This window comes from Syngnathus scovelli, chromosome 8 (genome assembly GCF_024217435.2).
Source record: "Syngnathus scovelli strain Florida chromosome 8, RoL_Ssco_1.2, whole genome shotgun sequence".
Taxonomy (NCBI): Eukaryota; Metazoa; Chordata; class Actinopteri; order Syngnathiformes; family Syngnathidae; genus Syngnathus; species Syngnathus scovelli.
Window position 1 is genome coordinate 12,550,067 of NC_090854.1, and position 15,272 is coordinate 12,565,338.

The 15,272-nt window shown below is 43.8% G+C and overlaps 1 protein-coding gene across 2 annotated transcripts; it reads right to left on the minus strand.

Annotated features, from left to right (window-relative positions):
* Positions 1–169: 169 nt before the first annotated feature.
* On the minus strand, positions 170–14,667 carry dop1b (DOP1 leucine zipper like protein B). Of its 2 annotated transcripts, none has more exons than XM_049729064.2 (38): positions 14,447–14,667; positions 12,197–12,375; positions 11,935–12,116; positions 11,682–11,852; positions 11,228–11,417; positions 11,034–11,132; positions 10,814–10,937; positions 10,598–10,707; positions 9,974–10,085; positions 9,773–9,893; positions 9,558–9,677; positions 9,373–9,478; positions 9,057–9,290; positions 8,620–8,921; positions 8,129–8,514; positions 7,775–8,043; positions 7,544–7,696; positions 7,365–7,456; positions 7,102–7,292; positions 5,247–6,777; positions 4,996–5,098; positions 4,726–4,917; positions 4,473–4,595; positions 4,267–4,401; positions 4,119–4,174; positions 3,939–4,043; positions 3,772–3,838; positions 3,525–3,684; positions 3,206–3,288; positions 2,713–2,822; positions 2,488–2,637; positions 2,302–2,363; positions 2,090–2,218; positions 1,798–1,934; positions 1,661–1,716; positions 1,433–1,576; positions 1,181–1,313; positions 170–1,103 (listed from the first exon to the last, which is right to left on the minus strand). In XM_049729064.2, exons 2-38 carry the CDS (start codon positions 12,332–12,334, stop codon positions 846–848), a joined length of 6,834 nt encoding a protein of 2,277 aa, XP_049585021.1. In that variant the 5' UTR covers positions 12,335–12,375; positions 14,447–14,667; the 3' UTR covers positions 170–845. The 2 variants fall into 2 exon arrangements, with proteins under 2 accessions (XP_049585021.1, XP_049585020.1); XM_049729063.2 differs by having other exon boundaries at positions 9,057–9,293.
* Between the last annotated feature and the right edge of the window lie 605 nt (positions 14,668–15,272).

Here is a 15,272-nt window from a genome sequence, read left to right on the forward strand (position 1 = left end):
CCGAATAAGGAAAAATATAGCAATAAAACACTTTCCCTGCATTCCGATATTGATTTTGGAGGTTGGAGATGTTTTAAGACAAACCCCCCCACACACACATACACACAAGTGATGTTGAACTGTGCTGGGCAATAGTCGCCCTCCCTCGGCTTAAAAAAGACATCACTACTTCATTTATAACGTTTTTTATTTCAACTTTGACAAGATCCTTTCAACATTTGGAATAATTTAAACAATGACATTTTAACATAGACAAGGGTAAAAGATAGCAAGAATTTGTAAGAGCTATCTTGGAACACTTACAACGGATTTCCCTTAATACCCCTAATGGCATGTAAACAACATAAAATCTACTAGGGGGTTTGAGGTCCAAAAACAATCAAGAGATATAGATTCCTCGAGATAAAACAGAACATTCTCACGGTCAGACATTAGAACATGAATGTTTAGTCTCGAAATCTGGTGGCTCTCACAATTTGCATTCAAGTACACGGATACAGAATATTCAAAAGGTGCACACACTCCAACACCACAATTTAAAGGTGTGAGTGGCCAAAATACAACTATGCGATCATTTTGAGAACAAATCCACATTGGTTCCATTTAAAAAAAAATAAAAAATAGGTGAGGGCAACATTCCAGATGGTCATTTGTGACATAAGCTGACTAAATATATTTAACCTAAAAAGCCCAATGGAGTAGTTTACCGCACAGCCTTTCTGCTTTTTAAATATAGATTCGGTGTATTTATGTGCAGATTTGTTAAAACATTTAAAAGAAATTCCAAGCCAACTTTCATAAGTAGCAGTTAACACTCATGCACTTGGAATGGAGTTCCATTCCACTCAATTCTCCATGTCGTCCAGGAACTCTTCCTCAATGATACACTCAAGCCTGTCCAACACGGCGTCTGAATTAGCTGGAGGGTAGTCTGCTACTTGAACCGGAGCCGGTGAGTGGCAGTGAATGGGAGGGCCCTGGAAGGAACAGCACAGGGTAAAAAGGAAAGGCACCAAGTGTGTGATGGAGGACAAGGAACACTGGGTGAGGAGTGGGAATTCCAGGTGCTCGGTAGAAGATTCCTCACTCAGCCCGTTGCTTGCCTGCAAAATAGGTGCACAAAACTCTGTGAAGTGTTTTTGGATTTATCAACAAAGAAGCGATCAATATGTCATTTTACCCCATAGCGTTGTTGTATGCCTTCCAGGATTCGGACAACGTGGGGCTTGCATTCCTGTTCGCCCTCTATCAGCGCACTTTCCGGACCGCTGTAGTGGTTCACGTCTACTTCTGGAACAAACGCCCAGCGATACCTACACAAAGAATGTGGCATCTTGAGTATTTGCATTTTAAGAAATACCATATTGCTTGAAGACATTTTCCCTGAACTTAATCTCAGAACTTGGAACAACAGAATATGAAGATCGCTTACATCTGAAAGATTGGTATTTTCTCTGGGGGGAAGGCTAAGGATGTGTCCAGAAACTTGCAAGCTGACAGGTACATGTCCAACTCTGCCTGGGAGAAATTCACAGGAGCGTTTCTGTCCAGGGCTCCGCGTACGACTTTAGTCAGCCTGGGAGCACAGTTTATTCATTTATTTAGAGCAGTTATCCATACCGACATGGTCAGGATTGGTAAATAATAATTATGAGCTCACTTTGAGACATCTTTATCCACCAGCAGAGCTTTCTCGAGACGTGAAAATGTGCGAATCTGGAAAAAACAGTTATTACGATTTTTATACTGTGTGGGCTGTGAGTTAAGATCGTTAATTATATTAATATTAATATTTACCAGCTCTGTGACCATGATCGGCCAAAGAGATGTCAGGTGCTGAGACGAAATCCGCAGCAGGAGAACACGGAACATCAGGAATATCTGAGCGGAAACAGCGGGGCTGGGATTCATTCGTAAGGCTTCCGTGAGGCGTTCTGGGAGGAAACAATTTTGTTATTATCACGACTCATCAGTTGGAAATGTAAAGGTTTGCTCACTTAGAAAGATGATTATGGTAATAATAAGAATGAGTTTAAAATGCATAAAAAAAGCCACACAAAATAATTGTATAATTTTTCTGAAACAACACCTTGGATGAGGGGTAGATAGAGATGATACTGATCGAGTTCCCCACTGAACATTGCGAACGCCTGGCGCTTGAGGAGCATTGGTTTCTGCTCGACATTGGCAAACAACTTCAGGGAGCCACTCTGCATGCCTGCGATAACCAAAAACAATTGTGGCGATCACACAATTGTCTTTGTCTGGCATCTGCCTTGTCATCAAGGTGCGTGTACTCACTCATGAGATCTTTAAACATGGTCTTCTCGTGAGTCAGCAAGTGGTCGATTATGGCTTTCCAACTGGATGGAAGACACAACACAAATTATCGACGTATCGTCATACCATTAAATTTTAAAAGTAAACATTACGGGGGGAATGTGAAATGAAAGACATTCAAGTAATACGTTTTGCAATCCCACTTACCTGGGTGCACAAGAGGCATCCATTGTGAAGAAAAGTGGATCCATGAAGAGCTCAAAGACTTCTTTCCTCCAGGCCCTCTTTGTGTAGGCATAACCACTCAGGCTGTTCAACAGCTGGGCTCCTGCCTCAAAGCTGGGCATGTTGTAGGCACTACAACCAAAGGAGAACTTCATTTCAGCATTGAATCATCATAAAGTGCGGGCACTTGGGAGATAAGAGCGATACCTGTGATTCTTCAAGTAGGGGAAAACATAGTACATGAGACGAGAAATGAGAGGCACCGCTTTCTCCTTCTCGTCACTGCGGTACACCATATCAAGAAGTGGTGCCAAGACCTGCACAGTGAGAGAGAGCGAGATGATTCATTATTATGAAAATGTACAATGGGGGATAAATTTGTAAGTGTAACATTTACAAGTGTAACTCAAGTGTCAAAAATGTTTTATGTATTTTGGCAGTCGATCGAATATTCATAAAAATAAATAAATAAAATTGATAGAATGCAAAACAGATTCAATTTGAAAACATTTCCACCCACTCGTCGTTATTGAAACTCAAAATCGTTCAAGTCTCTTCGCTGCCAGTTTTGTCCATGGTGTTGCCATGGCCACCGGGAATCATTATTCCAGTGAAAAAATTTTTAGTTTTTTTTTTTTTTCTCTTCACCTGAAAGGGACAAACAACAATGTCCACACATTTAGTATGACATAAAACATACCTCTGCCAGGAGCACAAGGGCCTGCACGCTGTACACTGAGGGAGCCGAGGATGAAACCATGGTGCTGGCTTGAGCCATCGACTCTGTCGGGAGAACAAAATTGGGTTTTCAAGTTTGAAGCAGCGCTACCAAAAAAAAAACTCCTTATGCTCTAACTAAGAAGATAATTGTTATTAGTAATGCAGCCTTTGAGTTATAAACAATATAAATATTCTCAAGTCTTAAGACGCACAGAAAAAGGTTCATATTTGTTGTCAGTGCAAAAACCGCTCATTTAAAATATTTTGGGTTGAATTTTGGCAGATAAGTGTTAAGTTACCACAGTGATCGACATCCGTATCCACATCATCCGGCTCGTCCGTTTCAGCGCACACCTGCGGCTGCACTTTGACCTCCAGGCTGCGGCTCAGCCAACTGGTCTGCTCGAGAGATGAACCCGCGATTCCACCCACGGCCTCCAGGATGCGCTGAGTAACCTCCTGCGCCAATTGTTACCAATACAATCAATCCCGCCAGTTTCCCCTCATTTGTTACTTAAGTGCTGGAACGCCGGATTTTCTTCATACCTGCAGATCTCGTGTGTCTTTCTTATTGTCCAAGTTGGGGAGCCGGTTTACAACTTCATTGAGGATGCTGCAGGTGACAAACGTTATTGAAGCAGAAGGCAATCGTAAACAAATTCCATAACAGCTTGACGATAAATGTAAGAGTAAATATCGGCGCAAAAACTAACCCCAGGAGTAAGAAGTGACCAGGGGGAGCCAGGTTGAGGGGGACGGACTCCCGTAGCAGACTAAGGAGAGGGGCAATGTTCTCCTGCAAGGCTTGTGCTGTAACACTATAATATTTACAGTAAATCAATAAAAGAATGAATGAAAATGATAATAAAAATGGTCAGGTGTTTTCTACTAACCTCTTGATGTAAGTGTAAGTGAACTGCAGTATGGGGATGTCTACCAGGGTTGACTTCTAATTCAGGGCAGACAGTAGAAAGTTTTTTTTTTTTTTTAGAAAAACTTGGCAAATAATACAATATCTAACCAATTTGGTTTTTTTTGTACCTGATCCCCTTTGAGTTGGTGTGGCTTTTTCACCACTTCCTTGACCAACTGTAAGATTATGTCTGTGTGCAAGGTGTGCAATGATTTCACCAGCTCTACAATTGTCAGATGAGACTCGTTGGCCACAGGTAAAACCTAAAAAGAAAAATCAACGACTGTCAATCCTGTCAATTGTTGCAGGTGCCTCGAAACGTTGCAGTTTTTACATTGGTTGTGTTTCTCCTTTTACTCTTCCTGTTACTCCAGGCTGCCCCCAGTGAAGCCATTAGCGGAATCCCATATTGGCCAGTCAGAGGAAGCAAGAACTGTAATATCCGCTGACGTAAAATCTAAGCAAGGAAGCAAATGAGTTCTAATGAGTATGTTCACAAATGTGATTCCAAAAAAGGTTGATACGTACAACGAAAAAAGCTGCAGTTGTCTGAACTTTACGATATATATGAGCATAAAGCAACACACCTTGGTGCTCTTAAAGAAGACCGATGAACTGTGCGTGCTGCTTTGCGTCGAGTCGGACGCCCCCCGTTTGTGGAGCTCTTCCTTCATAACCACTCCCCATAGCAACGCCATGCTATTGAGCATGTGCGGCAGCGCTTCCAGCACGGCGCTGCGTGCGTTACGGATGTCAACGGAATCGCAGGCAACCGAGGTCTGACAAGACAGACAAAAACGGATTACCAAAAAAGTGGTCTTGGGCATAATTGCTTGTACGCTACCCATGAGACTCACCCTCTTGTTGTCCAGAAGACAGTAGTGTGTAATGGTGGTCAAGCCTTCTAGAAGGGTCAGAAGGTAGTCTGGTGCAATGTTCTCCCGTCTTTTTCCAGTTACACTAAAGAAGGTGGAAAAAAAAAATGCATTTCAAAGAATGGAGTTGAAGTCTAACTGGCCATAAGTTGTACAATAATGACTCCATCTGTCTATTGCCTTTAGGTATTTATGATCATTTGGGTCATGGGTATGCTGGAGTCTCTCTTTACCTCTGATTTGTTCTCCCATCATGCTCATAAAGCTTCACCAGTTCATCCAAGTTCCTGCAAATCTGATTGATGAGGGGAGCCACAATGATGCCCAATGAGCGGCCCAAGTAAGGCAGGGAGGAGCACAGCAGCGCCACCCAGTGGGGATGCATGGCATAGCCGTATTGCGCCTGCAGAGCCCTGGCAGCGGCGGAAACGAACATTCCCTGGGCGGTGATGGGGTGGCTTTGGACGTACTGGGCTGCCTTGATGGACTGCTGGAACAGGACGGCCGTTTGCCAACCCCGGGTAAGGGGGTTACTGCTGGTCGGGGATTCCGCAGGTTGACCGGAAGTCCCGCCGGATCCAGGGCCACTGGGCCACACGTGGTACTCCAAGATTATGAGAGCCTGAAGGAGTTTGAGCAATTCCATCTGTAACGGATATTGCTCCTGCCCTTCTCCTTTCCCAACGTTCACAAGGTTCTCCTCTGATAGTCCGCCTTCTTCATCCAACATCTCAAGACCCTTGGATGTTCCCTTGTCCGTTCCTCTTTGGCTTATATACATAGAAGCTGAAAGTGTAAGTAAAGCATATTGCTGCACTTTACAACCAGCGAGTAGTGTGCGAATGTGCTCCAGGCTGCTCTCCTTTCCTTGTGCCATGCAAGTGAGCTGGTTCACCATACGCGTCAGCACTTCCACACTCTTCACCTGAACATCTCGATTGCCCTGCAAGTCGAGAGGTCCGAGGCTCTGATAGGACAAGTAATGGGAGCGGAGGAATCGCAGGCACAAGTTCATCAGCAGCTCGATGAGCAGAGAAGGGGGCATGGAGTGGGAGGACGAAGGGGAAAGTAAACCGCCGTAGAAGTTCAAGCCATCCTGAGCTTGCTCGTGGCGCTGCAGGAGGTTGGAAACCAGGTTTAGGTGTGCGGCAGAGCTGGTGTCCAGAGAGGTGGAGGAGAGCGCCTCCACTAGAGGACACTCGGCGCTGCTTCTCAGCAGACTGTCGAGCAGTGCCAAGCCTTGGAGCAGATAGCGCCAACCGCCCGCCGTCTGATACAGAAGCACATGATGGAACAGTGAACCAATGGCCTCTTTCTTCTCACGCTCTTGTTTTAACAGACGAGATCTGGCCATAGCCTCCAACTCCAGATCCTCGTCATCCTCGCTCGACAGCGAATCGGACGCCAGCGTACGCTCGGACTCTACTCTTTGCAGGCCGTTGACCAGTCCTCCATCCTCAGTGGCAGAGCCGGAATTCTCCGTAGACACTTGGGCGCCGCTGGTGTCGGCCGATTCTGTGAGCTCGCTCTTGACGGCCTCGTCTTCATCTTCCTCTCTGTCCTCCTCCTCTGTCTCTTCGCTCTCGCTCCTGGATGCTATCAAAGCGTCGCCTAGACTGGACAACTCGACGCCGCTGTCTAATTGTAGCCAGAGGGATTCTCGGTCTATGACATTTCGGAGATTCAGGATCTTGCTTTCAGTATTCAGGGCATCCACTGCTTTGGCAGACAAACGACTTCTGTTATTTAGAACCTTGAGGTTGCCTGTGAAAGGGATAAAAACATATCAAGTATATTATTCAAGTATTTGAAGCCCACTCAAGAAATGTTAATAATTTCTCATATTAGGAGTTTAAACTGAAAAGTGTGTCTGTGTACATGCACATATACCGAAGCCCTGTTTAACAGGCGGCTTGGCAGCATTACTCTTCTATTAGACAAAAGTAGTGCTAGGTAGCATTCATTTTGATTTTTTTATCTTTGTCACCATTTTGTAGCAACCTAGGGAATTTCAGGAAGAGCCCAAAAACAGCCAACAGGTGAAACAGACCTTGTGCTGACTAACACAACAGAGGCTAACAGACTAACCAGCTGTGACATTTTGTTTGATGGCCTGAATGGAGCAGCGCTGAGTAGACGGGTGAAGCAGCAAGAGCAGGATGGGCTCTAGGATCCGGTTCACGTCGTTGAGGGACAGAGCTCGCGCTAGCCAGCACTGTGCAGCTGCACTTATTGAGCCGTCCGTGCAGCTGAGACTCTCCACGACAACACACAGCGACCTGAAAAAGAGACAACCACATTAGGGATTAAATTGGAAAGAATACATTTTACCAAATATTGGCAACACTAACCTGTCAAAAGAGCGGCAGTTCCTGTTTAAGTGGATCTCGCGGGTCAAGTGCCAGAGGATCGAGAAGCGATGCAGGGCTTCGAGCCGAACAGCCTGGGCCGGACGAAAGCCGGTGTTTAATTTTCTTGTATTTCCTTATGTCATCACAAGCATGAGTGGTGGTTCGACAGGTATTTTCACCTTCTCGCTGTGCGTCAGCGCCTGGCAGATAATGTCTTCGCAGATGGTCCCTGACGGAGCCAAACAGTGAAGACGGTAAAAGAGCTCGACGCAGGCAGTGTGCTGCTCTCTACGTTCTGTGTCCAGCTGGCTCCAAAGCACCACGGCCAGCCTCTGACAGCACAACACAAAATGAGAATATCTTCAGTACGTTATTGAGATTTTGGGGCAAACGCAAACATTTCCTTTAACCTGGTGAAAGTCAGTGTCCTCTTCTATCTTGCAAAGCACAGCGGGATAAATCGGGGGCACGGTGATCATCTGCAGCTGCCCGCTCAGCGGATTGGCGTCGCAGGTCTGGTAGCGCCTTCGCTTGTCCTGGATGACCAGTGCTAGGGACTGGGAGTAGTTAATGAGCTCCAACAGAGAGGATATTGCAGTGTGCTGGATTTTGTAGTCCCTTGACATGCAGCACAGTGTCATCAAAGACCTCAGCCAAAGAGACAAACGTTTCTTGTCACCTGCGAAGCACAAAAAGCATTTGAACGCAGCCGAGGCTTTCGCTGTGGTTGAGAGCCAAGTGGAGGAAGGAGAGGAAAACCTAACCTGCTAGGTCAAACATGTCCGTGTGGAGAGCCAGGGTCTCCTCTTCGCTCAGGTAAACAGGGAAGGTGGTGCACTCCAGAAGCAGGTGGCATGTGGCAGTGAAGGCCTGCCGACATGCCTCGTTGATCTCGGCTTTGCTTCGCGGCCGGTACCCAGCAGCCCAGTCCAGACAAGTGCCGGGCTCTTTTTTCTTTTCTGCTTGTTGGACCTCAGATGCGTGCTGATGTTTTGACTTGCTTGGGGTGAACAGCTCTGCGAGTTTGTCTTTAATTTCCAGTCCTCCTATGCTTCGTAATAAAGTGTTATTCTCCACAGGTGGAGTTGGAACGTCAGTCTTGGGCTTTCCGTCCTGTGTTGTAACATCCTCCACCTGTACCAGCAGGTGTCTACAACACAGAATTTTTTTTTGTTTAGATTCATTCACCTGGAAAACACATAGCGGGTTTTACATTTACATTTTTTATTTTGTTGTCAAATAACGGGTAGTTTACCTCGTGGCTATGAAAGCGAGGATGTCCTGCAGACATTGGGTTGTGGTGTCGACACTACCACCCCTTCTCCACACCCCATTTCCATTCTTGCACATTCCATTCCCGCCGGAGATCATGGAGGGTGGAAGTTGCTGCTCGGATGGCGATGCACTGATGCCCAGCCCGCTGTCCTCTGAGCGGAGTGTCGGGTAGGCTTCCTCTGCAGGCTCGGCCTCATCCACATCTCTGTTCAGCTCGTCGTCTCCATGGTGACCATTGCCTTCAGCGACACTGTCTTCTTTCTCTCCTACCTTCTCTAAATCCTGGAGAGAAGTAGAATTTAGAAAGTGAGGCAGCCAAATAAATTGCTGTATAAAAGACACCGTAAAAAAAAAAAAAGTTTCTTAATCACACTAAATTTTGACTGATTTGTCTTGAGTGAATGGTCAAACCTCTACCTGAGTAATCCTTTCATCTTCTTCTTGTGCTTGTACCTCCATCTCTTTTGTGTGGGCTTCTGTCTCAAAGTCCATGAACGCCACAGGCATCTGGATCTTACTCAAGACCTTGAAGCAAGCACGCAGGCCCTGTGTGACATCCTCCAAGCGAACAAACTCCATGTGGTCATGCACAGACCGCAGCATCGTGCCCAACATCTCAGGAAGGAAGTGTGACTGGATATCAGCATGGAGCTCCTTTAAAAGAAGAAAAGGACTAAGAAAAGGACTCTTTATGAACATGTCATGTTGCCGTTGACAACTAGAGATTCTTTACCAGGGGAAGAACATCAAGCAGAAAAATGATAAGGTTTGACATCTCTGTGACAGAGGGAGCGGGACAACTGCTGTCACGCTGAGGCTTTGGTGGCTCGCCCACGTCACTACAAGTATGAGAAGAAAAAAAAGTTCAGTAAACAAGAGCTCATTCAATAACTGTAACAATGAAACTGTGTGTCTCGCCTGAGAGACTTGCAGAAGCACTCGGTCATGTAATCCCAAAGGTAATCACTGTTCATGGAGCTCACGAGCATATTCATCGTCTTGATGATCTCGGAAGCGTTCTTGTTCTCTTTTATCATGCTGTAAAAATTCAACAAGGTCAAACATCTATATGGAACAGATACTGCTGCTAAAAATATTGTGACTGTTCTGATAGTTGTCTCTGCTGCCCTCACCTAGCTAACTGGTTGCCTGAGAGCCTTGAGCTGGTGAACGCATCATCACCCAGCATCTCTCGACAGTAGCTGTAAAAAGCTCGGACCACCTCCAACAGCACACAGCTCAGGACCGCGGGACCTGGACACAGATACCACAGTAAGTACTCTTAAAAACAACCCATAATTCATTATTTTAATGTCTTTAAATGACAGATTTACCTAATTCTGGTTTATCCAGCAAACTGATAATGATGCGAAAAGGCCTGAGGTAGCCAATCACATTCTCCGGTTTGCTCTGCACATTCTTCTGTTTGAGAATGCTAATCAGACCCTGAAGGCAAGGACACCACCAGATGGGAAGGAGAGTCACAAATGAGAAACAAACATGAGTAAATCAGTATGCAAATACAGTACAACACACGTGACAAACGTAAATAGCAAACTCATAAGAAATAGACAAAAATTTCAAATGAGAATATACAAATTAAAATATTGCACAACAGTATCAGTCAACTAAAACATTGAGTAAATTTAATGTGGTAAAAATATAGCTCATTACTTCCCACCTCTGTAATATAAACCCCAAAAATACCTATCAAACACCACTAGGTGGCAGTATTGTCCTATACACACCTTCCTGTCCATAAAAGCAGATTCATCATGCAAATTAGATGATGACATCCAATTGTGCTTATTAGCTTTTTTAGAAAGTGTGAAGGAATTAGCCTTATCAGAATTTTCATTCATATGCAATTAATAAATCCAATCCAGACACGTAGCCGATAAATACCAATTCCGCGATACCCTCACTTGTTTAGATACAACTCAAAAAGTGTGAGCTACCTGCACAATAAGCTCCTTGGAGTACGTGTTGAAGTAAAACACCATATGTTCCTCTGCCGAAGAAGACATGGTTGGATGCGGAGCAACCATTTCCCCTTTAATGTCTGTGCCTGAGGGGAGGGGGACAGATAATAAAAGAGTGCAGTCAAGTGAGAAATCCAGAAATCGACCAAACACTACGACAGAGCACTTAAGACTTTCTCATGATCAGTTTACCTAGGAGCCATGCATAGAGACGCCTGTTGAGTGACATGTCTCTGCGGAGTAATGTAAGTGAAGCAGCAGAAACCACTGTGGTCATGTCCTCAATGCTCATTTCGATGCTGGCCTCTGAAGGGTCCTGAACCAACAATAGAAAGAAAGAAAAAAGCGTGTAGACATCCACATAACGTGCAGACTGGTGTTAATCAGAAAATGTGGTTTCGAGTTTGTTTACCAGGGATGTGGCCAAGGGAAAAAAGAAGAGCAGGATTTCCAGCATGTTCCTCTGAACCAGTACATTTGAGTCTTGCAGGGAAAGATACACAGACTTCATCTAGACAAAGACAAGCATAAGGGGTAAACAAACAAACAAAAGCTGACCTCATTGAATTGCTGAATGATTTCATGACCAAGGAGGGAAACGCTTACCACCAGGCGATGGTCATAGCCGAGCATGTGTTTCTGCTGTTGCAGGGGCAAGGTGCGGTCAAAGTGCGAGACTATGAAGACGGTAGCGGGCAGTCGCACCAAAGGACTGACCAGAATTGAACCCCACAGCGCTCCATAGAACACCTGCTGTCCCACCAGCAGGGACAACTTCAGCAGCAGGGCATCAGTCCTGGACAAACAAAGAGTCAAAACAGACCCAGAAAAAACGTGTTCATTAAAATACATTTATAATTTATACCCAAGACTAGGCTGGGCGATTAATAAAATTATTTTGCAGAGGTTTTTTCTTACATAGAATTTTATATCAGGAAAAATAATATAAACAGATATAAAAAAAAAAAAGAAATCATTTTTATGTTTAAAATAAAAAAACAAATACAAATCTGACCTCTTAATTTCATCTAGATCTAAATAGGAGCCTGGTCCACTATACCTGTCATTGACCTCCAGTCCCTCCTCCAGGCCAGGCAGCAGTCCTGTTATGAAGGCCTGAAGACTGGGAAGTAAAGCCCTCTGCAGAGGCAGATAGTAACGCTCGTACAGCGTCAGCAGGACAGGCTTCACTGCCATGGCTGCATGCCCCAATAGCGGAAACAAGCCGGAGCTAAGAATACAGAAAAAAAAAAATGCGTCACAGCAAAACTCACAAAGCACCTCAGGCTATCGCTCGTAATTTTTCGACTCACCTGTAAATGAACAAATCCTTGGCCAGCCATTTTGTCCCGATGATTTTAAAAATAACCTCGTAGGTTTCCAGAGCCTTGAGGTGCACCCCACTAGGTAAGGCCGGGTGCAGGCATTGGGCCAGACGCTTGCCGATGATGAGCCTCTTGGGAAGGAGGGAGTAACGGAGGTTACTCTGTAGGGCCTGGCAGGGAGCGAGAACAAATTAGAAAAAGGTTCCCAAAATCATTGTTTTCAATCGGGTAGTGTAACACGAATTTCTACCTTGTTGAGCTTGCCCAAGGAGGAAATGAGATCCGCCCATTCGCTTGACGATTCAAAGTTTCGCAGCGCCTTCTCAATGACTGCTGCGTAGCTGCGGTAGCGGTAGTCGTTCTGCAGTTCGACTTCCTCGGGATCCATGTCACAAGTCAGTCGGGCGGCAGCATGTTCTCATAATGTTTCTGCAAAAACAGCAAAGGCACGTAAAAGTTTTTTTGTTTTTTTTCCACTAGGCGTGGATGAAAATCAACTTCTCATGTTGTCTCTCTGAGAAGCCTCTGGGGCTTGTTTATGGTAAATAGAATTATGCAGTGCATGTGATGGAAGAGTGTGTGTGTGTGTGTGTGTAAGATTAGAAAAGAAAGAGGGACATCTGGACTCTTTGGTTTAGCAGGGATGAGCTATGCAGAAAGAGACATGACATAAGTTTAACCACTGATGCCGTTTATTGCCATGCAGACATATCTTGCTAACAATTTCATTTCTCATGTTCAACCCCATAATTCTTTGTTTTTCAGAAGTCCATAATGGCCCTCAGAAGACAAACCATCCCATCTTGGAAAACCGGTTAAACTAATTTAACGACAAACCAAACAGTGGTTGTTTTGTTTTTTTCAGTATTTGTATTTATTTTTAGTCAGTATTTTTCCTGAACAAAATTGGGTAAGTAATTGGAAAATTCAATTCAAAGACACAAATGGGATGTTTTCTTCTGACAGACACATTCTTGGCAATTAGAGGCTATTGGAAGACAAAGTGGTTTTATTAAATGACACCATGACTAATCGAATTATAGACGATGGAATTCATGTGGGGCAAAAAAAATAATCCCTTAATCTACATGATATTAAATTCATTACTGTCATGCCACCCTCTGTTTTTGTTTACAACAGAGAAACTTGTTTCTGACTTGAAATGTTTATGCGCGCCTAAAAATTACCTAATTGAATTTCATGGAAAATTTGACAAAGGAACAAACAGCAACACCAAAGACAGGCCAGTCAAGGTTTCATAATTGGAGCGTGAAGAAGGACGAGATTATGAGAAAGACATTGTGAAATAGAACAATTGGTCTATTGAATGACATTTACATGACCGTTAATGTAGTGAACATCTACAAGGGAACCAAGCGTGAAGTAAAGAGCAAATTCCGAGCGTAATTGCCCCCTCCCAAAAAAAAAACATATTTATAAATTCTTATTAGTTTAGAAAGCGAGTGGGAATGATTGAATATGTTCCTTGCCGACCAGTTGAAGGTGGACACTGCCTCTCCCCCAAAGTCAGCCGGTAAACACTCCAGCTAATGCAAAATACTAATGAGAATATGCAATATGGAAAATGGATAGCTGTATTATTGATAAAATAATAAAGGGGAGCATTAGTACTACAAGTACATGTCTGCCCGAGGCTCAAATGTCTGCTACGGCCTGTGTAGAGTTTTCTTGTGATTGCATCACGTCAGAAAAATGCAGTTTGGCTCATAAAAACTTGGTGTTTCATCAAATGCCTTATTTTCAGTTGGTGGATTTGCAATCCGTACTTTAATGCTCCTTCAAGCACTAGTGGGTTAACTCATTGTTGACCCCCCCCCCCCCAAAAAAAAAGAAATGCAAAAGTTGATTGATGTTTTATGTTTATTGGCATATCTTATGTAGTTTTATGGTATTTGATATCATTAGCAAAGAAAGTTCCATCCAATTTGCATGATGCAAACAGTTGATCTATCTGAAATAATACTTAAATGATCAATTATTGTTATTAATTCATGAGGTCACTTAAATCTTAGTTTACCAGTGACCCGAGTGAGGACAAGGGAGAATATTTAAAAATACAATCAGGGACCCAAGTTTGAACCTGACGCCTCGGTTTAGCCAGCTTGCTTCCACTGCCATAAATTTAAAGATGCCTGAGTGTTTCAGGACACAACGACCACAACACCACGCAGCAGACATTGTCACCTGACTGACACTAAATTCCCACCGCACTTGTCGACAATATTCATTATGATGAGACAAGCTTTTGGCCACATAGCAGCATCCCTAGTTGAGTCTATTATGTAACTGCAATGTGGATTAATCGGGGGGTGAAAAACGCCACTCCCCGCAGATAACAGGAACACTGCGGTAGAAGGCTTAGCTAGCATAAAAATACATTCAGCGCATTTAATTGTGAGTGAATGTTCGGAGCGTATTAAAGATGGGTATACGTAAGCTAACCTAGCCGTGTATCAGGTGCATCAATAAAATGACTCACCGAATAAACCGCGGTTTGGGTGCAAGCGCAGTCGTTTCGAAGAAGCCAAGCACGAAGACGAGGCAATTTACATGATTTCGCCTCAATGTGTATTTTTTTTTAAACACCGAGGTAAAATATGCTTGTTTCCGTCAGTAGATGAGAGCATCAAAAGTAGCGTTCCTTAAGTGGTCCTATCAGGGCAGTCATGACTGAGTGGTATTCTTCAACTCAGCTGATACACAGTGGACGAGCAGACTGTTCCATGTCAGAGTCCACAAGGGGTGGAATGAGCGGATGACGTGTGCTCTAAAATAAATCTGACATTAAAACCACCCAAAAAAAATGTAATGCATTAACATTTTATATTTATTGTCGCCTTTTAATAGAAGATAAAGCATTTTGTAAGGACACAGCCTTAAATTGAAGTAGAACACGTCGTCACAACCCCTCTCCCAAATATGGTACATTCCAGGATGTGCCGTGTTTACAAACCTCTCACCTAGCCATTGGACCGACACCGTTCATTTAACACAATTTTAAGAGTATTTTTTTATTATTTTGTTTCGCTTTAAGCGTTTAATTTTTCGTCTTTTTGTACTCAAACCGTTTAATGTAATACTGTATGAATTTTAACATCAAATGTAAAATAGGGTAAAGCTAAGCACGGCACACAAAAAGAAAAATTACTGCGGACAAAAATACACGGGATGAAAATAATATTCTATTACGAGGATGGCATCATTTTTGTATTGAACATCGTGCAACAAGTGCAGATAGGTCCGAGGGTAGTTGAATGTACTCAGTCACTTGCTTTCGTGAGGAGCAAAAATAATTTCATATTAAA

Bases quoted from the DNA above. Each gene is read 5' to 3' on its own strand.
- dop1b (XM_049729063.2), bottom strand. From the start codon at position 12,334: ATGGATCCCGAGGAAGTCGAACTGCAGAACGACTACCGCTACCGCAGC. The intron at 9,894-9,973 runs GTAAATCTGTCA...ATCTGTGTCCAG, and splicing joins GCTGGATAAACCAGAATTAG to GTCCCGCGGTCCTGAGCTGT. The intron at 4,918-4,995 runs GTGAGTCTCATG...CTGTCTTGTCAG, and splicing joins GTCTTCTGGACAACAAGAGG to ACCTCGGTTGCCTGCGATTC.